This window comes from Thermobia domestica, chromosome 2 (genome assembly GCF_964235325.1).
Source record: "Thermobia domestica chromosome 2, izTheDome1.hap1.1, whole genome shotgun sequence".
NCBI classification, from domain to species: domain Eukaryota; kingdom Metazoa; phylum Arthropoda; class Insecta; order Zygentoma; family Lepismatidae; genus Thermobia; species Thermobia domestica.
The window spans coordinates 268,550,537-268,575,832 of record NC_137455.1 but is presented as its reverse complement, the minus strand read 5'-3'; the positions used below and the strand labels follow the sequence as shown (position 1 = coordinate 268,575,832).

The 25,296-nt window shown below is 33.9% G+C and overlaps 1 protein-coding gene across 9 annotated transcripts in view; it reads right to left on the bottom strand.

Moving 5' to 3' along the window:
* Nucleotides 1-25,296, bottom strand: part of LOC145678491 (hydroxylysine kinase) — a 124,909-nt gene that overhangs the window by 19,072 nt on the left and 80,541 nt on the right. For 6 of the 9 annotated variants that reach the window (XM_081748688.1, XM_081748690.1, XM_081748689.1 and 3 more), the window contains 4 exons: nucleotides 22,280-22,412; nucleotides 15,770-15,877; nucleotides 11,995-12,134; nucleotides 7,768-7,942 (listed from right to left, as the gene is read on the bottom strand). In XM_081748688.1, coding sequence (XP_081604814.1) covers nucleotides 7,768-7,942; nucleotides 11,995-12,134; nucleotides 15,770-15,877; nucleotides 22,280-22,412 — 556 coding nt within the window. Of the gene's footprint in view, nucleotides 1-7,695; nucleotides 7,943-8,463; nucleotides 8,654-11,994; nucleotides 12,135-15,769; nucleotides 15,878-22,279; nucleotides 22,413-25,296 lie in introns of those variants that run through there. The other 3 variants (XM_081748686.1, XR_014130401.1, XM_081748685.1) reach the window with 3 other exon arrangements.

Here is a 25,296-nt window from a genome sequence, read left to right as displayed (position 1 = left end):
GAACCGTAATGGTGTATATGGTGGCGAAGTAGAAATTGGAGCGATTGCCGTCAAATATAATGTAACTATAAGAGTTTTCCTCAAAAATCTTCCTGAACAAAGTCCGAGAGTGTATGGGAACAATTTACAAAAGTGTATAAATGTTTTATTCAGTGGAGAATATGACAGGGGTCATTATGACGTGTTACATTGCTTGGAAAAATCGGAAATATTGTATGAGACTGAAAATAAGAACGCGGATTCGTTGCCCACGGCCCTCAAAAAGGGACGGAAGAAGGTAGAGCACGAGTGGAAGATGAGAGATAATGAAACCGATTCAAAAAGACTCGATTGCGTAAGTAAAATGTCGGAGAAAATGAGTCAAAAGAGAGAAAAGGAGAAAGATATCGAGAAAATGCAGCCACTTACAAGGCAAAAAAGAAAAATTGAAAATGAAAGTGAATTTGATAGAAGGTGTAGATTATCCAGTATCAGTAACACAAAAAAACAGAAACACCTCAAATATTGTGCTGCGTATATACAAAATGAAAAAAACGATCATGAAATATTTATATATGACTGTGGTGATCTAGATAGAAAATGCAAGCACTGTCATTCTTTAAACTTCTCTGCAGAGTATCCAAAGCACATGTCTGTTTTCTCAAAATGTTGTCACAATGGAAAAGTATCACTCGATCCATTGGTTCCATATCCTGTCTATCTACAAGATTTATTAAGTGAGTGTAATCATACATGTTGTGAATTTAGAAAAAATATTAGGTCATACAATAGTGCTTTCGCATTTGCTTCTCTTGGTGCATCCATTGAAACGTTGACTGGTAAAGGCCCATATTGTTTTAAAATTCACGGTCAAATTTATCATAACACATCATCATTGTTCCCTGCAGAAAATAAAACTGCAAAGTATGCCCAATTATATTTTCTTGATTCAGAACAGGCTTTGAATGAACGATTTAAAAACAATGAAGGTAAAGGTCTAGATAAGCGTATTCTGAGAAATTTGGATAAGCTCATACGGTCCGTAAATGTTTATGCTCAGTCTCTAAAAATGTTGAAAGATGTTTATGAAAGTCAAAGAGAAAACATGGTAGGAAATTATCCAAAACTGACTTTGTGGATTACAGGAAACCGTGATACATTTCAAACAAGACGGTATAATGTACCAAGTGCAAATGAGGTTGCTGTAATTTTTTGTGGAGATGATGGTGAACCACCTACTAATAGAGATATTTGTATACACACAGAACCTGGGAAGCTTGAACGTATTAATCCATTGAGTGAAAATGTCGATCCCATGACATACCCTCTACTCTTTCCTCACGGAGAGAAGGGTTGGAACACAGATATAAAACATTGCGTTGGTAATAGAAATGTGACTCTGCTACAGTTCTATTCCTATCGATTATCAGTTAGAGAAGGTTTTAATCAGGTGTTGTGTGCCGGAAAATTAACACAACAATATATTGTTGATGCGTATGTGAAAGTTGAAGGTAACCGACTGGAGTTCATCAGAAAGAATCAGGAGAAGCTACGTGTTGAATTATACAGTGGCTTGATGGATTACATTAGTAATGAATGTAACATGAGGGGTGTACCTGCAGGACGAATTTTCATTCTACCTTCTACATTCCAAGGAAGCAAACGCTTATACCAAGCGCGATATCAGGATGCCATGGCTGCTGTGCGAAAGTTTGGAAAACCAGATCTTTTCATTACCATGACATGTAACCCATTGTGGGATGATATTCAAAGGAACATAGAGAAATTTCAAAAAGCTCATGATCGTCCTGATATGGTTGCACGAGTCTTTCACATGAAAGTTAAAGAATTATTGGATGATCTTCTGAATAAACACGTTCTTGGTACTATTATAACAATGGTAATGGTTATCGAATTTCAGAAAAGAGGACTACCACATGCACACATACTATTGACATTGGCAGATGAGGACAAACTTCATGATGGAGATGATATTGATAAAGTTGTTTGTGCAGAAATACCAGACCCTGTAAATCAACCCAGATTGCATAGAATAGTAAGATCAAATATGATTCATGGACCGTGTGGTACATTGAATGAAGCATCCCCATGTATGACTGAGGGACATTGCGAATATGAGTATCCCAAACAGTTCAGTAATGACAGTGTAGTTAATGTTGATGGTTATCCATTGTATAGGAGGAGAGATGATAATAGACACATAGATATTCTAAAGAAAGATGGTTCTTTGAAATACAGAGTGGACAATACATGGGTCGTTCCTTACAATCCTTATTTACTTCTGAAATACAATTGCCATATCAACGTTGAGATTTGTTCAACAGTGAAATGTGTGAAGTATTTGTACAAATATGTATACAAGGGGCATGATTGTGCAAATGTAGAAATTACACGAGAGGGAAATAGAGTCATGGATTGGGATGAAATTAAAATGTTTCTTGACACTAGGTATGTTAGTGCTCCTGAGGCTGTTTGGAGGCTTTTTCAATTTAAAATGCACGATCAATCTCACCATGTCATCACATTACCTGTTCATCTTCCAGAAATGCAACCTGTGTATTTTCAAGCTGGCAATGAAGAAGTAGCACTTGAGAGAGCCGCTCGAAGAAATACTACTCTGACCGCTTTCTTTAAATTGAATGTAAGAGATGAAAATGCAAGGAAGTACCTTTATACAGAGATTCCTGAATATTACGTGTTTTACAATGGTGAATGGAAGCAAAGACAAAGAGGTGAAAATAGAATTGTGACTCGTATGTACACAGTGAGTCCAATGGAAAGTGAAAAATTTCACCTACGGCTTTTGCTGCTGCATGTAAAAGGACCTCGTAATTTCAATGAGCTGAAGACTGTGGATGGAGTTGTTTGTGAAACATTTAAAGAAGCAGCAAGGAGACGAAATCTCTTAAAAGATGATGAAGAATGGGATAGATGTATGACTGAAGCAGTGTCGTTTAGGATGCCAAAGCAGTTACGACAATTGTTAGCATTGATATTTGTATTCTGCAATCCAGTATATCCAGAGAATTTATGGAATAAGTACAAAAGTGAACTGATGGAAGACTTTTTGAAAACCTATGTAGGTGATGAAGTAGAAAATTTTGCTCTACTCGATATTCAGGACACATTGAGTTTGTATGGGAAATCATGTGCTGAATTTGGTCTAAGATGTCCACGTTCTGAAGAGTGTACTTTGAATAAATTAACGAAAATAGTGGACGAAGAGCAAAATAGAATTGCTACATTAAATGATGAGCAGAGGCATGTTTTTGAAACCATTATGAATGCTGTGGAAAATGAATCGGAGTCAAAGCGATATATCTATATTGATGGGGTGGGAGGCAGTGGTAAATCATATTTGTTTTCCACACTCATTTCTCATTTAAGGTGTATTGGCAAATCAGTTATAGCTATTGCATGGACTGGAATTGCTGCTGCATTATTAGAAGGAGGTCGCACTGTTCATTCTACTTTCAAGTTACCAGTTCCAATTGAACCATGGTCAACACCTGATCTGCGACTTTCGAGTCCACAAGCACAGCGAATTAAGGAAGCAGCTCTTATTATTTGGGACGAAGTAACTATGGCATCAAGGTTCGCTCTAGATGTAGTTGATAGATTTCTTAAAGATTTAATGAACTCACAAAGTCCCTTTGGTGGAAAGGTAATGATCCTTGGAGGTGATTTTCGACAATGTTTGCCTGTAGTGAAACATGGTTCGAAATTACAAATTATTGAGCAGTGTATTAAGAGAAGTACTTTGTGGTCTTCATTTATATGCATGAAGTTGAATGTAAACCAGAGATTGTCCTTAGAAGAATATGAATTTTCAGAATGGCTTCTTAGGTTAGGTAATGGTGAACTCAATGAGACCACTATATTTGGAAATGAAAGTGTTAATATTCCTGAAGATTTCATTTCTCATTCTAACATTATTGATGACATTTTCGGAACTTCAATCTCGTTACAAGATTTAAAAAAAATGAGATCTCGAGTGATTTTGGCACCAACTAATGAAAATGTTGATGCTGTGAATGAGCAAATTGTAAAACGAATTGAAGGACATGAATGTGTATATTTGAGCGTGGATAGTGTTGAATGTGATGACCCACAGGAGCAATTAAACTATCCACTAGAATTTATCAACACTTTAACTCCATCAGGATTGCCGCCTCATCGCCTTATTCTGAAAGTAGGAACAATAGTTATGCTTCTGAGGAATTTGAATACATCTCGAGGTCTTTGCAACGGCACAAGACTAGTGATAGAGAAGTTGGAAAAGAATGTTTTATTAGCTAGAATTATTACTGGCAAAAATACAGGAGACGTAGCCATTGTACCAAGAATAACACTCACATCTTCATCAGCAGATTTGCCGTTTGTATTTAGCAGACATCAGTTTCCTGTGAAAATAGCCTTTGCACTTACCATAAATAAAGCACAGGGACAGACGTTAGATCGTGTGGGAATTTTGTTGGCAAGACCTGTATTCACTCATGGTCAATTATATGTAGCTTTCTCTAGATGTAAGAAGAAAGAGACATCAGGGTCTACATTTCAAGTACTAAAAATCAAGGTTTCTTAGAAACAGGATGTTATACAAAAAATGTTGTCTACAGAGAAGTTTTGTCATAACAAAGAAATTCCCACAGTGAATGTTATTAACATCGGAGAATGAATCTCAAATTTATGTGTCAAATTTACCTTTCAAGGAACTACATGAGGAATATACGAAGGATTTTTGTCGAATAAATGTATACAACACTGAGCAAAATGTCACTGACAGATGAGTGCATCTTTGGGGAGATTGAGAGCTTCATAATAGAAATCCAGGACCAAGTCATACGAATTAAAAATTGTAAGTACACATTAACGGTCAGGACGTCTTTGCCCATGGATTGTTGTATATGACAATGTGGTGTGCTTGCAACTAAATTGTACCCGAGTAATTGTGATAGCAGAAGCGCAAGACATTAGTCATTCGGGATATTTTTGTAATACTTCTATATTTTGGGTTTCATTGACATCGCCTTATTCATCAACAACACCCGAGTTTCACATTTACCCAACTGTGAGTGATTGTTTTGTTTATTATGTGAGGAAAAGTGCATAATATTAAATAGCATAATTCTTTAATGTAAATAAATTTTTATTAATCTTGCATTTCTTTGTTTTTGGCATCTTTGAAAACCTTTCCCAAAAGTGTGTTTGCTTGCAGTTATATGGTGTCTGTAATAATGTTAATACTTTACATAAGTTTGTGAGATAAGTGTTTGATTGTTTCATAACATATTTCGGTTTGAAATCAATACTTCAATGAAAGGTCAATTTTCAAATACTGACAAAAAAATAATGACATAGTACATGTATGAGTTGAGAAAGGTATATGAAAGGAACAAGTATATTTGTAATGGTTCTTTGATTTGGAAAGTGATGGAAATAATAATTTTATAGTGTTAAGATAAAAATCCTCTATAGGAATATTCCTTTTGTAAGTCCATTCGTCCTTCACTTCTTTCTGTAAAGGGACATGTACCGGTGTTTTAGGGAATGACAAGGAGATTCATGCCGAGATGTAAATGATGCGCTGTGTAGACAGCGCAGGTTCAGCTAGTATATAATATAAAAAAATAAATAAATAATAATCATATTTTTCCGACCAGAAGGTTCCTATCCTGTTATAAATGTACATGTATATATAATGTGTGTGCGTATGTGTATGTGTGTAGGTAGAGAAGTTTTGCACAAAAAACTAATTTATTTTATAAAATACTCCCTACCATATAGTCGGGTAAGGCAAAAAGAGAAATCCAGCAGGCTTACAATTCTCAAGTATTCTGAAAAAACAAAGAATTGGAAACCGGTAAAAATTCGTACTTAAAATTCCCAGACTTCTCCAGGTTTTTTTCAGCTTTTCATGAAATTTCCTTTTTACAAGTAAGCTGAATTCCCTGACTTTTCCAGGATTTCCAGGTCCATGGAAATCCTGTAATATGAATATACTTATATAGGAAAGAATAAATATCCAGATCGATATTCAGTTTTGTCTGAAGTAAATTACTAAATTAGATTGATATTTTTTAAATGATATAAGCGACAAAAAAATTCGATTTACGTATAAATTAACTTGGCATTTGCAAACGTATGAAGCATTTAAAACATGGTTTCTTCCATCCTAAGAACATTTCAAACACAACTGCACATAAAACTATACCTTTAACATTTTACGGTTATGTGCTGATGGGTGAAAACATCATGATCTGGCAAGAATTTGTGTATATAAGATATTCAAAAATTACAACATTCCAGAGGTAAGAATTTACTATTCTTTTTCTAAATTATCGCAACGAAAACAATCATCTTTGTTCCATGAACACGAGATCGGAAACATATGTTTAAAGTAAAGGTTAGAAGCTACCTTAAAATTATCTCTTTAAAAAAAAGTTAAATATATTTTATTTAAAGGAGTGTTATTAAGGAAACATTATCAATATATCTAATTTCAGTATAAGTACTTCACAGTTACGTTGGCAGTATTAATATTTCGGAACACGAATTAACTTTAAGATGTGTGATATTTTCTGCAATATATTAATGGGAGCAAAATAAATAGAACGTGGAATGTGACTTCAGAAGACATCAAGTGATCTGTTAACACACTCGAAACACACTGATTTCTTTGCTCTTTTTAAAATATGCAATTATTATTAATTTATGTATAGGCTATATAACATTCATATATACAATTAAAAATGCAATGACTGAACACTATAATTGAAATACATTAACATGTAATTTTGAAGTTTTCTTTCTCGTGTTTAGTTAAAAACAATAGCATTATAAACAAGAATTTTAGGAATGATAAAAAAAAAAAAAAATGCATCAAAAGATTACGATCTTGGCCAATAATTAGTTTTTGGATCTGGGTCCCAAAATTTTTGAACAACCCCTAAATCAAGTTTTCGAAATTTTGTTTTTGGTTTGGTTACACTATATGTAGTTCTCCAGATATAAGACCTGCAAGAAAATTTTTGAATAAAATATATTGGATTTTTTATCCAATAAACTTTAAAATGCAACGATTGAACACCATAACTGAAATACGACAAATAATTTTGGAGTTTTCTTTCTCGTATTTAGTTAAAAAAAATCACGATAGAATTACAAAAGTACGCCAGGGCAACTTCCTTTCCCATCTCTCAATTTTAATATCTGAGATATAAGGAATTTTGTACAAATAAACAAGTTTGGGTTTATAACGCCGTAATATATATAAATGTAACGATAAAAATATGTAACAGGAATTAATTTAAATTAGTTGTCAAGTTTCATAAGATACAGATAAAATTACACATGCATAACACTCAATACCATAGTTAGTAATTACATTTTGGAATGCGCACGAAATTCATATCAAAAATAGCAATTATTCACGCTCACTAGCTCCATCTAGGGTTTTGTAAAATATGTATTCTTCCTTTACTGGAATATCCTTATCTTAGAACCCAAAGTTGATTCTAGGTAAAGGACTAAATACATATTTTACGAAATTAAGAGGATAGAATCAGTGAGTGTAAGTAATTGCTATTCATAGTTTAGTTAGTTTCAACATAAAGCCACATAAATTCTGATTAGTTCGCATGACACCACCACGAAGTTAAATAGCACACAAATACATAAAACATTGGAAAATACCATTTTAGTTTTCACTGCTTCCCCAGCCACCAGATCCTTTTTTTCCAGTAAGCATTGATAAGAAAACTCTACCTTTCTCCAAATCATCGTATTTCGCTAACACTTGTTCCTTGAAACATTTGATAACTTCAGACACCAATTGATGTTTGTCTCTGTCATTTACTACGAAGAGAAACTTCTCAAGAGATGGTATAGACCCCAACATCCAAATACTTTTGTAAGTATCATAAGCTGGATGAGAGAAGCCCTGTAAAATAAACAAATAGAAGAAAAAAAATAGAATCACGAGAGGTAATTGTGAAACACGAAAAAAGTGGGGCTAGTGTGAAACATTCCTGTTTTTTCAGAACTCTGTGACTTTGAAGTCAAAAAAATATGACAAGGCAGTAAATTTGTTGCTATATCTATTGCATATATCTCAAATATCTTAAGTATGACAGTTTTTGAGAAAAAAAAATGTAATCTGAAAGCATCCATTTTTCGACGAAAAAACTTTTTTATTTTTTCTTACAAAACTTTTGTTATATCTCTATATCAAATGTCTTACTAAGTATATCTCTATATCAAATGCCTCACTAAGTAAACAAACACATATATTTTTGTAGAGGATGTTTTGGACTTTTCAGACCATGTAAGTAATGTCTGAAATGATGCATGGTGGGGGGCGCGGGCAATATGGGTCAAAAGTCAAGAGGCTATTATGAAACACTGTGTGGGGCTATTATGAAACGTGATTACATTTAAATATATGAAGAACTGCATGCTTACTATGATGTTTCAATGCCAATATGTTGTAGAACATCCAAGAATAAACAATAGAAGGTTTGTGGCTCTTCGAGCAGCGACGAAGAATGTCTTGCTGAAGCTTGCTGAAGAATGTTTGCTCGTCTGACAGCATCTTCTGATGATGATAATTTAGATGAACAATAACTTGACGATTTCGTCGAAACAGAGGATCCTGAAACAGAGTGCATTAGACCAGGAAACTTTGTTCTTGCAAATTATAAAGGAAGTCGCCGAAATAGTACTACATATCGTTATATTGTGACAGTATTAAGAGTCCTACCTCATGATGAATTTGAAGTCACGGGTTTTAAATCAGATGTGAACAAGAAAATATTTAAACCTGTCGAAACTAAGATTTCATTCATTAAAGAGTCATATATTATTGACATTTTGCCTACTCCCTCAATGGTATTGTCTGGTGATAGATAGTGATGTTTTGAAAAGATTGTTGATGTGTTTGAAGTATAAAAGTTAGAACTGTTTGTAGGTACTCCAATGATAATCTTGGAACTTTTCATGTAATTCAACACAAGTGTGTGTCTACGTTTATTGTTCAGTATAAGATGTGAAAGATTCATCTTCTGTTTTATTTTACGGCGTTTAATGGGATCATGTTCAATCACGAAAACAGCATGATATTTTATAATCGATATTTTCTGCATGATATGCTGCTTTTCAAGGAAACAAAGGAATTTTTGGTGAAGACAGAACACGAAAGCATTTTTTTCTTAACTCGAAGCCTGCTCTCTACCATTACTTGCAAAGTTATTACTGATAAAGTAAGTACCAAAAAAATGAGTTATTATTCATTTAATTTTTGACAGGAAATAACTGAGTAACTATCACAGATAATTACACCAAATGTTGTCATGTGATACATTACATCCAAAGCATTTTATTATAGCCCCCAGTATTCTTTAGAGTCTTCAATCCTGTAAGTTATGTGGGTGTTTCAGAATAATCCCATTGTTGTTTCAAAATAGTCCCAAATGCAGGAGCTATTTTGAAACACATGTTTTATTTTTTTCCAGCAAAACTAAATGTGCTAACTAAAAGCACCTGAGTTATTTTCAAAGATGCTTGTGTAACGTAGCGAAGGAATCGGTTTGTAGTAATACAAATAATATTGTAGCTATTTTATCAATGCTTACATGATACTGTGTGTCAAAAACTTAAAACAAAATAAATAAAATAAAAGGCTTCACAGAATTTGTGAGAAAATCTACACGCTTATAGTTGTTTGATGTATTTTCTTTTTCAAACTCATGAACTGAAGAGGAACATACACTATATAAAAATGAAAAGGATGTTGTTTATGAATGAATCACGGGAAAACAGTTAAATCGTTTAAAATCAATTTTTGGTTTTAGTTATCACATATCTCTAGTTAGCCTTTTATTGTGTTACTTTGATTAAAAAACGCATTCTAAGCGCGAAGCGGGGAGACAAAATTCATGCGAAAAACTGAGTATTTCATGATTCTGTCACGTTAAAAAAAAAATGTATACAAACTCCTTATTAAAAATAAATGGACTTATGTCCCAGAGACATTTCCTATAATTCCTTTCTTCATATTAAAATCGACGTTAATGACTCTTAGCGTTTAAAAGTGGTTTAAGAATTACCTTGCTTGAAAAAAAACCTCTATAAAAACTTGGCGAATTTCATTTAACCCTTAGAATAGTTTAACTAATCTAAACTAAGAATGAATTTACTATCGACTGCAGGATTGCAATAATAACGGAAGGAACTTAGCCTTCTGGAAAGATATATAATAAAGAAAAGCATCCAAATATAAACAGAATCCCTAACAGTGCATCGACATCAATATTAAAAATAACTCTGCACATAAGTGCCTGCAACTTGATGGAAGTACACAAAAGCAGAAATTTGTACATTGTGGTTTTGAAATGCTTCGTACATTCTACAGAGACCTGGGGGTGCGGTGGCTCAGTGGTAGAGCGTTCACCTCCGGTGCTTGGGGTCCCTGGTCGATCCCAGCTTGAGCCGTGTGGACTTTATGGTGGACAAACACCGTGCTCGTGAGTTTTCTCGGGGTTCTCCCGTTTTCTCCCACTTTCTTCATTCCCCCATTTCACTCATCTCTCATCATCACCGTCTCCTTTAACCTAACCGGCATAACCGTGGGACGTAAAACTTAAAGATTTCATTTCATTTCACAAGGCCTGTCACAGTGTGTATCGGATATGAGTGGTCTTACAATGATTACAAAAATTGATAATGTTAAAAAGTGTGACAGTTCAGTGGTGCCAAATACTATATATATATATCTGGCATTACTGAACAGCCTAAAGAGCCTACGAACAGTCTAAGCAAAGAGCTCATGACCTTTTGTTAAGGACACATATGAAAGTTTCCAATCATCTCACCCTGAGAACTTCTTTTTTCTTTTTTTTTCTTTTTTTTATTATATGGAAAACATTGAAAGATCGCCGATTCTCAACTATGTTATTATGAGAAGGATATTATTCACACTGCCTAAAGCAGAGGAATAAATAGTTCTCCGGATCACCAACAGCAACACATCAACAAATTACATCAGCTACCAGCTACGTATGACTTACTTGCATTCTGAAATTTTGTAGTAACATTGAGGGTCAATTTTGGGCATTCTATACTTGTCGTTTCTCCCTCCTCGTAAAAGTACAAAGAAAATTGTGCTTAAATCTTTGCATTTAGAACTACTTCATTTCCTCTCAATTAGAAAACATTGCAATCTTACAATTACAACAAATAATCTTACAAATACTCTTCGTAATTATCAGACAATTACAAAAGGGTATTTAATACAGTGATAAATAATATTGTTGAGATGTGTTTCCATGGTCAAGAAATAAATCCTCAACTCAATATTGTCGTACGCTTTGGTGGCGAATAGTTCAACAATAAAAATCTCACAAATATTCATTATTACTAGTTTATTTATTTTTAATTATTAGAAAATGCATATAAACTGTTAATATTGTTTAAGTTTCCAAAATAATTTTAAGATTGCGAAAAAAGAATACATATTGATAAATATTCCCAAGTCTTTTATCCGTTGTTACGACTATTTTCTCATATTTTATAATTCTAATTCTTTCACTGATGCTTAATAACTTTTAAAAAAGTAAAAACAAAATAGTTCACCCACAAGTTTATAAGTGTGTTATAAATGTGTACTAATAGCTTTTGTTTTAGTACACGTAGAATCTACACAGAGAGAGAGAGTATATCAAACAACAGTAAAAAATGTATAGGGCAAAACAAGTTAAAGTTTAAAGTTCATATAAAGAGCTGAATAAAAAGTTTTGTATACTCTAGGTTTCTTTTTTTGTATATACACACACACAATATATATATATATATATATATATATATATATATATACTCGTATATATAAATATTAATAATTGCTAAATTATTAATTTATAATTGCTAATATTATACAAGCAATCGTTAATATTAGCAAACTATAATATTTGCTAAATTATTAACACATAAATACTATACCCTTAAAATGTTATCAAGATGTCCAACATACTTCCCAGCTTTATAAAGTATATCTTCTGTGCAGGTAACGTCAATCAACAATTTTCCTGGTATATACGTTAACAATCTGACAATGTGCTCTCCCGTAGGATGCTCTCCAACTACAAATATAAACATTTCACAGAAAATTCACAAAAGACTTGATGCAATGGTAACAACGAAATTCTTCATAATAATCTTCACACTAAAGTGGTAACACAATATGTTACATATACTGCTTTTCCCATATTTATTCTATGTGAAACTGAATAATAAACCCTCTATTTAATCTCAACATATGCGTTTAGATATCTATCTATAAAAGGATAAACTTATCACTCACTGACTCATTCAATTTGAAATTTTGTACATGTCAGAATGTAAAAGTCTGAGCGTGTTAATTGAGGAAGATAAAACTAACGGGATAAGTTGGTCTCGCTAGGAATACACAGAGAAAATGGGATAACTAATGAAGAAAGAAAATATGTATGTACCAGGAGCCCCAGCTAAATGTAGTTCGGGTCTAAAAGTATCCATATGAAACAAAGACTACATCATTTCATCCGTAACAGTCATCGTAATTTGGTATTGTTATGAAATATAGGTATATGGCAAGGAGAGTCATAATTGGATACTGCCGGTTTACGTAAGTAACTTTTTTTTCTGCTATGTTTTCGTTCCTGTGCTGACGATCCGTTATAATAAAGCAAAGGTGACTGAAGTGCAACTATACTTTATTTATAGAACAGAGGATTGCCATTGTGTGTATGTACGATCCATTACATTAAACGAACACACGACACCTCTGCAGACATGTTTCCTGTAGAAATGTGCTAGGCACCAGTTGATGCGAAAACGGCGCGCAATAGGTAGGTTCTTGATCAAGTAATGAGATTCAGAACAAATAGCATTTGTAATCCAGCTGTAGTTATCGACATTCAACATAGAATCTTAGGACAGGTCCGAGGAAATAGAAATGGAAATAAAGTCTGAATGTCCTGCAGCGTATACCACGATCTCTCAAACTGAAGCTGTATTTTGTACGAGTATTCGGGGGACTATAGAAACTGACAAAACTGTGAATTACTGCACATGGTCACGATCTCTCAAACTGAAGCCGTATTTTGTACGAGTATTCGGGGGACTATAGAAACTGACAAAACTGTGAATTACTGCACATGGTTGCTTGACATGTTTTCAGAAGAACTGATGGAATTACTTCACTACTGACAGGGCTTGCTTCAATCTTAGCGGGGACGTGACTTACAAACTGAGAAACTGGTACACAGATAATTCTTATCTGATTCACCAAGAACCACTCTATGATCTTAAAGTTAGTGTTTGGTATGCAGTTTCAGGTTTCGATACAATCATCAACTCTGAAGGTTATCTTCATGTCTTTGAACACCTTTGCAACTTACTCGGAAGCGTATGTACGCATTCTTTCATGCCACACATTGAGAGTGTCTCTCAAGAGAACCGATAACCGAACAAATAATAGTAAGACACTCAATCGTCTTATTGCCACAATAACAGCAAGCAAGAGTTTGTGGCCCCCATCGTTCCCTAGACTTATCAACTTAATGAACACTCAAGGGAAAGGTGCATGTCAACCACCTATATATGTTGGATGAATTCAAGGGAAACTTATGTATTGCCATTAGAGCGATCGAAGTATTCAAATTGTAAAGTGTGCATCAGAACATGTTAAACTGTACGCAGAAGTGTGTTGACTGTCAAGGATCTCCTACGATCAGTGAATAAACACTACATAATTACTTTGTATCTTTCTTTGCATATTTCAAGTACATGGACGTCGGCTACTTTTAAATGCAACAGCCAGGATAATTCTACTTTGAAAGCAGAAGCGAAAATTAAACTTTATTTTCTTTTCTGAAGCCTATATATAACAATTAATGTGAATAAGTTAGTGCTAAATACTGTTGAATTGAAACTCCAAAGCATTAAGAAAATGAAGAGTACCTTCAAATTAACCATTCACCCTTTTAAAAATTATTTGCGAAAGAAAATTTTATCTGGAAACTGCATATCTATATCACATGAGTTTCCACTTGAATCAAAAATGGATCTAACTTGCCAAATACCTTCATTTTCCCGTCCACGAAATTGATCTGATTCAACTGTACCTATTTATTTCAGGAATATTTACGTAACTATAACCTGACCAAAGTGTCTCTTAGCAAAATGGATAATATATGTTCATCTTATTATTTTCCAACTAATGACAATGATTGTTGAAAACGTTGAGGAACTCCGTAAATATGTTTGCAACTATAATTTACTTTAACAATTATTCCTGATATGAGAGTGTGAGACCAATACAAAAGCAGTGCACATACAAAATCATAGTATTAAAATGCCTTTTCCATAGTTGTAGTAAGCAAATTTGTTCCCCCCTCCCCCATATTTGTGAAACAGGTTCTTTCTATGCACAACAAAAGTTATAAATTTGTTACTGTTATGAATATCTTATGTATTTTTATTTTATTATGACATATAAATTTCAATCATCGGGATTTCTGCGGAGCAAGAAACAGTTCATGCTTACAATGCAAAGACTAGTCCACTCACTCACTAAAATAACGATATAAGAGGAGAAGCCACTTTAAATACACAAAATGATATGATATCTTGATGTGTAGTTCAGCATTTTCTCAAATTAGATTTTTTCTGTATTACATAACAAATATTGATTACACAAACATATATATATATATATAGTAGATATTTTGTGTCGTAGGTATGAAATACAGGGTGTTTCCGTGGCCTTGGGTAAGCAATTTATGATACGGAACAAGTGTCCGGAAATGCATCGGTTCTCAGCTATAACTCGCCGAAAATTTGTCGCAATGATACAAAAATGTCCATAACTGGAACGGAGCAAGAGTACCCTCACAAAACTTCCGCATACCTTATAAAATATATATATATATGGCATGATAGCATAAACTTTAATTACTACAATTGTTTCAAGAAGAAGGAAGTACATCGTACGCAAAAATAATAAATGCGGAACTGGAAAAAAATGGAACCGTTGACGGTACTGTTCTCGGACACATCTTTCAAGAATAATGAACAATGGAAAAAGAAGCACTTTGAGTTGCACATCCACTTCCCTAAAATCCCCTAATAAAGCGTTATAACCTACTAAAGATTCAGAAATAATGTACAATTGTTTTGTTAATATTAAAATTGCAAGTATCAAGACATGTGTCTCGCAGTATGCCTAAGTCTGGAATTCTGTTTCGAACTACGTATAAATCTTGGACATAGAAGAATACGACTTCTTCTACACGATCCACCTTACCATATTTCTCCACTATCAGCATTACACACCGGAAAAAAGAGGGAAAGATAAAAGTGTTATGTTACCTATTTAATAATAATAATAATAATAATAATAATAATAATAATAATAATAATAATAATAATAATAATAATAATAATAATAACACAGTATTCTCTCACACACACAAAATGAAAGTTATGCGATCAATCCTCACTCACTACGTCATACAATTCTCGATAAATTACGTGATCATAAGCAATATTCCAAAGGAACTGATTACTTCCTATCATGGAAGTTTATAAATATTAGACCGCTACAAAGCCAAAATGTTGTCGTCTTGTTTATCCTTTGTTTTTCAAGTTAGGAGAAAAGAAAGGAAAATGTTCACAGACTTCCTCAAAAGTAATTATTATTCTTTTAATTGTTTATAATTATCAGAGTACTTACCATTATTTTGGGTCCATTCATCATCAGCTTCACTCCGAATTTTCTCTAGCGAATAATACTGTTTCCTTAAATTGAGAATAGGTTGAGAACATGTTATTCCGGATTTACCTTTGAAAATAAAATAAACTATCTTGTAACACTTTCTAGTTTGATTACATTATAAATACAGAGAAAGAATCAATGTAAAAGAAATTTTGAGTCAAATTTTCAATTAGAAGTTAAATTTGCACATTTATAACCATATACTCTTATCTTTTCGTACTTCGAGGAGGTACGGTGGTTCAGTGGTAGAGCGCTTTATCTCTAGTGCATGGAGTCTATGGTCAGTTCCCCAGACAAGTTAGTTTGGGTGGACAACATCGTACCCGAAGACTTTCTCGGAGTACTCTCGTTTTCTCCCAGATTCTCATTCCACCGATTCTTCCATTATTATTTGCTTGCCTTAATCATCCATCTCCCTTAGGCTAACGGGCATAAATGTGGGACCCTAAGCTGAAAGGTTTCATTTCATTTCATTTTCGTATTTCGATAAGTGGTTGCAGTTATTTAATAACCGCCAAGGCTACTTCCACAAGTTACGAACTGCTCCACTAAAGAGCGCTTACATTTTTTAAAAAAATATTTATGGGCAAGAAATGGAAGGGTGGGAAAAAAGAGGAGGATGGTTGGTTGATAAAACACAAACATGCTTTACAAAACAAAGAGCGTTGACTTGAGTTAATAATTCATGGAATCACATCTAAAAACGGTGAAACCCTTCCCTAGACAGACATCTCTCAATAGATGACATCTCAATAATACGAACATAAGTTGTTTCCCAGCAAAAATTTATGCATTTTGTATATCGAACCTTTTAGTAACCTCTTCCTAATGGACAGAAATTATTATCAGCTCATACATATTTAGCACAGAAAACACAATTGAAAATAAACCTGCAATTGAGCCCTTCAACTGATCTAGCAGTTACAAACAAATTTCAATCAGAAACTAGTGTCGATAGGATTACGGCAGACAATCACTGTAGATTTTCCCCTTTCCCCCAAGGAATTCATAAACCATCATGACTGGTATAATTTTTATCATCATTTTTAGTATTTAGTAATAATGTTGCATATTCTTATTGAATTACTTTTATATGCAATATACCGTTAGTACGCGAATTAAGGGACTTTTACGCAGGTACAATTTGTATCTGAGAAGAAAATTATCGATTCCACACTAGCATTTTCCAATAAATACCCATATAAACACATTCTCTAGCGATAATTTTGTTTTCTTACAGACGGGAATTTCCCCCCTTATCTCCCAGTAATTCGACCACTGAATACAGTATTTCGATATTACACTATATTTCCACTTGTAACAAATGTATTTTATTGTATACTGCTTACAATTGCCAATAATGTGTGAATAACCTAAATCTGTAAAACCTCTCTGTAGCGGACACTTCTCATTCACGGTCAAATAATCATGACCCATCGGTGTCTGTTATTGAGAGGTTTCGCTGTATAATACTTTGCATACCCATTAGTTCCAACACTTCGTTTAAAATTCATAACCTTAAAGTTTTATTGAACAGATTAATTTCGTATCGAAACCTACGGGTATGACTTATATGAATACTGCAACTATCAATACAAGATCTTGTATCTACAAGTTCGATCAATCAATACAGTCATCGAAAGCATGTACAAAATGAACATGGTAGATATGTAGCATACCAAACTAATAAACGAAATACAATAAATAAATAGCAACAAAAGAATTGTTCTTGCTTCGTTCCCCTACTTTCAATTGTTATGCATCATCTCGATAGTTGAGCATGCGACTAGCAATACCAAACCTATTAAATATATTCATCAGATCCGACATCTTGACACCACAAAAAATCAAATTCATACATAAGGAACTAGGTAATGCGAAAACATATTAAGTAAAATATGATCATTGATCATCAGGCATTATTCCATTCAGGGTGCGAATCATCATAGTCGAAGCGAGAAGATAAAAAGATAAATAAATAAATAATAAAACCTCTTCGCACAAGAATGCTACGACAAACAAAGTTCACATATTTGAACATCAGCAATTATTGAACTATGTGGAATTACGGGCCTGCAAACCACTAGTTCAGCCGTTAATCACACATGAATTATACAATTAACTTAGGAACTTCTGAAAATAATGTCACTTTATCCACCCCAGTAACGTAAGTGAAGGAAATTTTATTTAAAAAATATCAAGAAGCAAGAAAATTATCCTCATCCCTTCAGGATTTAACTACCTGATCATACTACTACGGAACATTTTGTTGTTTTAGAGTACAATGTTGCGTTATTATTTATTCATAATATTAATCGTACTGTTGCCCTTTGTGTTCACATATTTTAACAAAACGTGATGTAGTAACAAAGCAAAATCCAATCACAAGACATAAAAAGAACGAATATAAAATAATGATACAGAAGTAATTGTAACAATGATATTTGCCGTTAGTTAATTATGGCAGTCTATGGTGTAAACGCTTGTTCTCAGACGAGGTGAAATTCTCAATACAGATCGTTATAGTTCTAAACTCCATGAAATGCACCGCAAACTTATCAGTAAACATCTAGTAATGATCACCAAACATGCTGTTTACATGTTTCACGACAATGCTCGCCCGCATGTTGCGCAAAGGACGATGCAGGTTCTCCATGGCTTGCAGAATAAAGCTCTTCCTCACCAAGCATATTCTCCCAACATATCTCCGACTGACTATCACCTCTTCCGGCATCTCGATTACCGTTTCAGAGAAAATTTTCCCTGATGACCAAGTACTGTAGTTCTTTTTTCCTTTGAACATGACGCAGCTGGGGAGGACATTTCATTCGAAGCAATCTCATATAAAATAATATGTCCACACCTTCAATTGTCTTCAGACAATGAGTTAATTCTTCCTGGTGAATTCCAGTGGCGGCTCGTGCTTGAATTTTAGGTGGTGCACAATAGATTACTTCTCTTTTTCATCATCATCATTATTATTATTATTATTATTATTATTATTATTATTATTATTATTATTATTAATAATAATAATAATAGTTAGTATAAATAATAACAGCGATTTCTTCGTGGTATGCTTCAAGCATGCAATGGAAAAGCTCATTTTGTATGATTTTTTGACGTACTCTTGAAAATTGTGCTTTCTAAATGACTCTTGAGAGCGCTGTCAAGTTCTGCACTGAAATTAATTAATCTACGAAATACGCCTCGATTTGAATAAGAGTCTGTATTTCATCATGTCCTCTTAAAGCCAATTCGAAGGTGCCACGAAACCAAATGCAATTGATTATTATATTGAGCACGTACCTGTTTTGCGTCACTTTTTGATTGTGATTCTCAACGGATCGCCTATAACCAGCATCTAGTTGAGCAGCAATATTCACATTTCCCAACACAGTGAGATTAGAACGTGTCTTATATGAGCTGAAGAACTTTCATGTTTTTTTTTTTTTTTTTTTTTTTTTAATTTATTTATTTTGTCGTGATATCAGCACCTTTAATTACTCCATGCATCTCCGCCCCCTCAACAACAAACAGGGAAAACAAAACAAAGCATTTTTAATTTCACATTCACATAACCACTTATTCTGTTCGTACCAAGTTGAGATTAAACTTCCTTGTAAATGTTCGTTTCTGGCTTCTAATTACTTGCGTTATATTGAGAGTCGGAATCGGTCTTTCATAAGTAGGTTTGCTTCTGAAGTTCTTTTCGAAAACGGCTAATTCAACAGAGACATTACAGAATTCATTGCTACTGCACTGCTAGTTTACGTATATCAGGGGCAGACACGTAATTATTCAATTACAGCAACAATATTCCAATGAACAACAAAGACCGACACACATACACACACACAAACATACAACACTACAAAGTCTGCTACCCGCTTTAAAATCTCACCCCTTACCCAATTAACGCTCTTTTTATAAAAACTGCTCTCCAACTTTCTCATTCACCCATACACACATGAAAAGGAAAACATTGTATCTATGCTGCCACATTTCTACTCATTCAGATACGAGTGTATTAAATATAGACACCCTCAATTTGTCTTCGCTCTTCACGGGGTCGCCTTTACTGTCTCCATAGCTGCCTTGACCTTATTTGATTGACAGAATCAATAGTTATGACCATTTGGCAATCTCGCGTTTAGGCAAGGCGTAAGTTTTTTTTCTCTCTCTCTCTCTCTGTAGCGACTTGGTTCCGGTACGCAACATTGTGACAAGGGAGCAGGCCATTCCCCTTCAGGCGTAAACCGTGTCAACTAATACTGCAGGGGGAGAGACGGTGGGGAAGGTTTTTTTTTTTTTTTTTTTTTTTTTTTTTTTTTTTTTTTTTTTTTGAAAAGCTGTTTATTTGGCAGACTTGTTTTTAAAAGATCTGCAAGCATATGGATCTATGGATCCTTATGAGGCAGTGCACGGCGTGATAGCCCTCCTTCCTGCGCAACCCCCGCAGTGGCCCAGAAGCTCTTAAGATGGGAAGTTTCACAAACTCTCAAGCAGAAAGCAATAGCCAGCCCCGTTTCAAACGCAATTATTTAAGAAAAGATAATGCTGACAATAAAACGAAAAGTGATTTAACACAAAAATTGAAAATATTGGAAGGAGGTTTGTAGCTCTGGAAAATCATTCAATGAATGATATCCAATTCTTATCCAAATTGCCCATGTCACAAATTCCGAACTTTTACTTATAATGTTGAAGATCTTTATGTTAATTATGATCATGAATGCATACCTTTGTAAACTGTAATCTTTACTAAAGTAAAGATTAGGTAGTTTCTGAAAGTAGATATTAACGTTTTCTTGAGCACGTTTTCTTAAAAACAATTGTACTTTTGTTTTTAAACGAAAGTCTGAAAAAAAATTCCATGCATAGAACAAAATGCTATGACTTCAATAACACACCGTACTGAAAAGTAATATGTTATAAGTATATATAGCTTAAGTTAGAAAATCAAATTTTATTATTACGTGTTATCTAAGTAACGGCAAATTGTATAATGAAGGAGTCACAGAAGCAATAACTAACATTGAAATCATTCATAACCTTCGTAAAATCTTTAATACTTGATATGATTATTAACGTGTAGAAATAATTGAAAACGACTGATATTAGTGTCCAAACATCATACTTTTCGGAGTCGCTGAAATGAATAGTACACTCCCAATGCCGTTTAAAATCAAATTCATCCCCCATCCAGCAGGGGATAAGTGTAGAGGGTGGCATGTAAAAATAATCGAAAACAACTGATATTAGTGTCCAATCCATAGTTTCTGGGGTTGCTGAGAAGAACAGTGACACTTTCGATGCCCTTTAAGTCAAAATTTATCTCCCATCGCCATGGAAAGTGAGGAGGGTATAAAGGGGTAAGGATGGAAAAGGGTGGTATTACGGATTTTTATCATTACACTATCATTATAATGCGTATTCTAATCCGGGAAGGAACTTATTCTATAAAATAAAAGACAAATTCTAACCAAAGTACATACTATTTAATAAATAACATCGTTACAGTTTCGGCAAAGTACCTTTGTCTTCATCATCTTTGTCTCGATAATGTGTCTGAATTTTATACAAGAAGTTCCAAAACTAGAATGAGTGATATTCAAACATTCTCCCCGTTCGACGAAGAAGCATTTCAGCTATTCCTTCATTCTTCGAACTTTCAAGAACGGACAACTTTATACTTCGTAATATATATATATAGCGAGAGAGAGAGAGAGAGACTGAAAGAGTAAATCCACTGATTCACTCATCTTCTAAACTATTAAGCATAGGACCTTGTAGTTTTGTATAAATATTCTTGCACCACAGGCTATAGATAAGATGGGGTTTTACAAAATACGGCCCCTAAGGAAGAGAGGTAGGGGAACTTGAGATTTTTTTCACTGTTCTCCAGATCTCCGAAACTATTAGGCATAGAACTTTGAAATTTCGTATATTCTCCTTGTATCCTACGCTGCAGATAAGACAGGGTTTTGCGAAATAACTTCTAAGTGAATCTTGAATAATTTTCTATACGCTATATCTACAAAATTGTCAAGTGGAGAACATTGAACATTTGTATAAGTGTTCTTTATGCGTTTCAGCCTCTCGCAAATGCAAGCCATAAAAGAGCAGTAAAGTTTTTTTTTTTTTTTTTTCCGTTTGTCTGCTTTGATGATGTCCGAAACTATTGACCACACGTTGAATCTGTGTTTGTGCTATTCATCTGTATTCAATATTGAAAATGAAGAGACGTAAAATATTGTCCGTGGTAATGCAACGGAGCATACGCTAGTTTACGAATAAATACTGACAGTTAGGGAGCACTGCCTTAGACAACAATGCATTAAAAATACATTAAATACTATATTCATATATAAAAGTATATTTTCATTTAGTGTGACAAATTAATACTTGGTGATTGTAAAAATGATAACATTTTATATTGAAAATGAATTGCCGAATTTTACCTACCTAAAAATAACATTAACGCAATTTGACCTTCAACCAATAGAGAATTCTTTGAATCCAAGGAATTCATAATTTTCAGAACAAATCCATGTGGCCAAAGTTCTGAAATGTGACAGTTGTTATGGGCATCTGAAACCTGTTTAAGAAAGAAAGAATTTTATAAATACATACCCTATTTAAAATAAACTGGATTATCCATATAAATTCCGTATGTCTGCTATTATTTAAAGTATTGAAAACGTTACTTTTAAACGTGTCATTAAAACGGCTACAATAATCATTATTCTAGTACATTCAGTTACTTTTAAATCAAATGTCAAATATTAAAATCAACGAATAATCAGTTTTTTTTTTTTTTTTTTTTAAATACGTCTCAATATTTTAAATATGTCTTGAAACTGAAAAGCCTATTAAAACTAGTTTGGACGTAAAAGCAGTTTTTTTTTTTTTTTTTTTTTTTTTTTTTTTTTTTTTTTTAAAGGGAGAATTAACGCTGATATACCAGGTTATCATAAAATAGTATCGCTGTTCAGAAAATTCTGGAGACGTAACCACTTGACAGAATGGAATCAAACGTGGTAGGAGTATATTTGGGAACATGCAGAAGCAATTGGTGTAGAAAATAAATTAGTTCCAATTTTCGCCACCAGAGGTAATTGTGGCGTTGTACAACATCAAGTAAGTGCAGCGTGGAAGAAAACGACGCTAGTGATGCTAAATGATAAGAAAGACTGTAATTACCTCTCCTGTGGATCTTGTGGCATTGATTACCAATGCTATTAATACCCCGTGGTCAGTGGCGAATTCACGGGGAGAGGGGTTTTTAAGTTGAATCGTCCCTTTAAAATTATTGGATATCTTACAAAAACAAAGTTAAATGTTAGTGTTTCCTGTGCTTATAAAATGCAAGCTCCCTCCAAAATTCCAGGAAAAGATTAGTGTCAAATCTCTCCTCCAGAGGTTATTGTGTGTCTGTTCAGTGTTAAATACGGTAAGTGTGGTATGGAAGACAAATTATATTACTGATATTCCATGAAAGGCCGTAATTATGCCCTCATGAAACGGTGGCATTGATTTGTACTCCTAATAATAACGCCAAGATGTAGTGATGTGTTATGGACGATGATGGTGATGTGGAGTTCTGCCTAAAGGCAGGTCTTTGACGCAAAAGTCCCTGGGCAAGGAAACACCCACGGTCACTAGTACCGCATGGGATGATGATGACGTTCTAAGAACGGGACTTACAATTTGACATGGGATGCGACTCACGTGTGTTTTCACCGGAAATCGAACCCGGGACGCTTTGATCACAAAGCAAAGAGTGTGGGAAGAAATGGAGCAAACATTGCATTACCATCAATTCACTTCTAGCACATAATGGCACTCAAACCCGTATCACTAAAACACATGCAGGCACTTGGAGAGGTAATTATAACCTCTCTTATCATTTAGCATCAATAGTGTCGTTTTTCTTCCACGCTGCACTTACTTGGCGTCGTACAGCGTCACAATTACCTCTGGTGGCGAAAATTAGAACTAATTTTGTTTCCTATACTAATCGCTTCTGCATGTTCCCAAATACATTCCTACCAAGTTTGGTTGCGTTTTGTAGAGTCGTTATGTCTCCGGAGTTCTCTGAACATCGATACTTATTTTATGATAACCTGGTATGTACAGAGTGGATCATTTATCTTGATACACCCTTGTAACTTAAGATAAAAAACGTTGAAATTTCGTACCATGCTAATATCGACAAGAAACAGTATTTGACGCATTCTACCATACCACAAGACTGACAGTGTTGCCAACCCAACATAAAGTTATATTTTTCCAAATGGCACTACATCAAGTTATTACGCGTACATATTTTATCTGAATACCACTCATTCTAGCTTTGGAACGTCTTGTGTACAATAATAGACAAATTTGACCAAACCGTGCATTATCTAATAAATAATAGCGTTACGGCTTCAATAAAGTGTCTTTCTCTTCATCAGACACATTATGAAAATGTGTGTCTGTGTCTGATGTGTCTTTTCATAATGTGCCTAATGAACGCAAAGATACTTTGACGAAACTGTAACCCTATTATTTATTAGATTATATACGCTTTGGTCAGAATTTGTCTTTTATTATACACACATTTTAAATCTGCATGTTAAACTTATCACAATCATTATTCAGTGTTACAATTTAAGAAAACTATAGTATCATAAACATCGAAAAATAACCAAACTTTGGAGGCTTCTACAATAGTAATAGTGCAAGCGACACGAACGGGACAATGCAAATTCAAAGTACCTTAATACCTAATACTACGCTCATCATATGACGTATTTAGAACAGGTAGCAGGAAAGTTGCCAGAATTCAAAAAATTTCCTTGTTTTTTTAAACGGAATTTATTTCGAAAACATCCTTATATAAGTATCACATCTAATTACGTACAGTGATTTCAATAGACCTGAAGATCATAATGCTGTCTACAGCAAATTGATATCTAAAATCATTCTAAAGATATGAAAAACATTGGTACAGACTGCTATACTGCATAAAATGGTGTATTTGAGGAAAAGTTTATTGTTTTCCTTTGTTTCTGTAACATTACAATAGTTTTCGGTGAGTGTAGTTACAGTACGTTCTCGGAATTACATAACTCTACGCAGTGTTGCAAACTTTACCAATATTTACTATATCTCCAGAATGGTTTGAGATATTAAATTTCTGTTAACGGCCTTATAATCATTACATCTATTGAAAATCATCTGGGTGATTGGATGTGGAACTTATAAGCAATTTTTCGAAATAGTCTTGTGAAAAAAATTAAATTTTCAATCCTCTGTAACCTTATCTCTATTCTTTCGAAATACGTCATGTCCTAACCATAGTATTAGGCAGGTACTCTGGATGTGCATTGCCCGTTGCCCGTCTACAACACTTTTTTTATTACTTCTGTAGAGACCTTCAATTTAGGGTATTTGTGACACTGTAAAGTTCTTAGTTTGAAATACTGAATAATAAA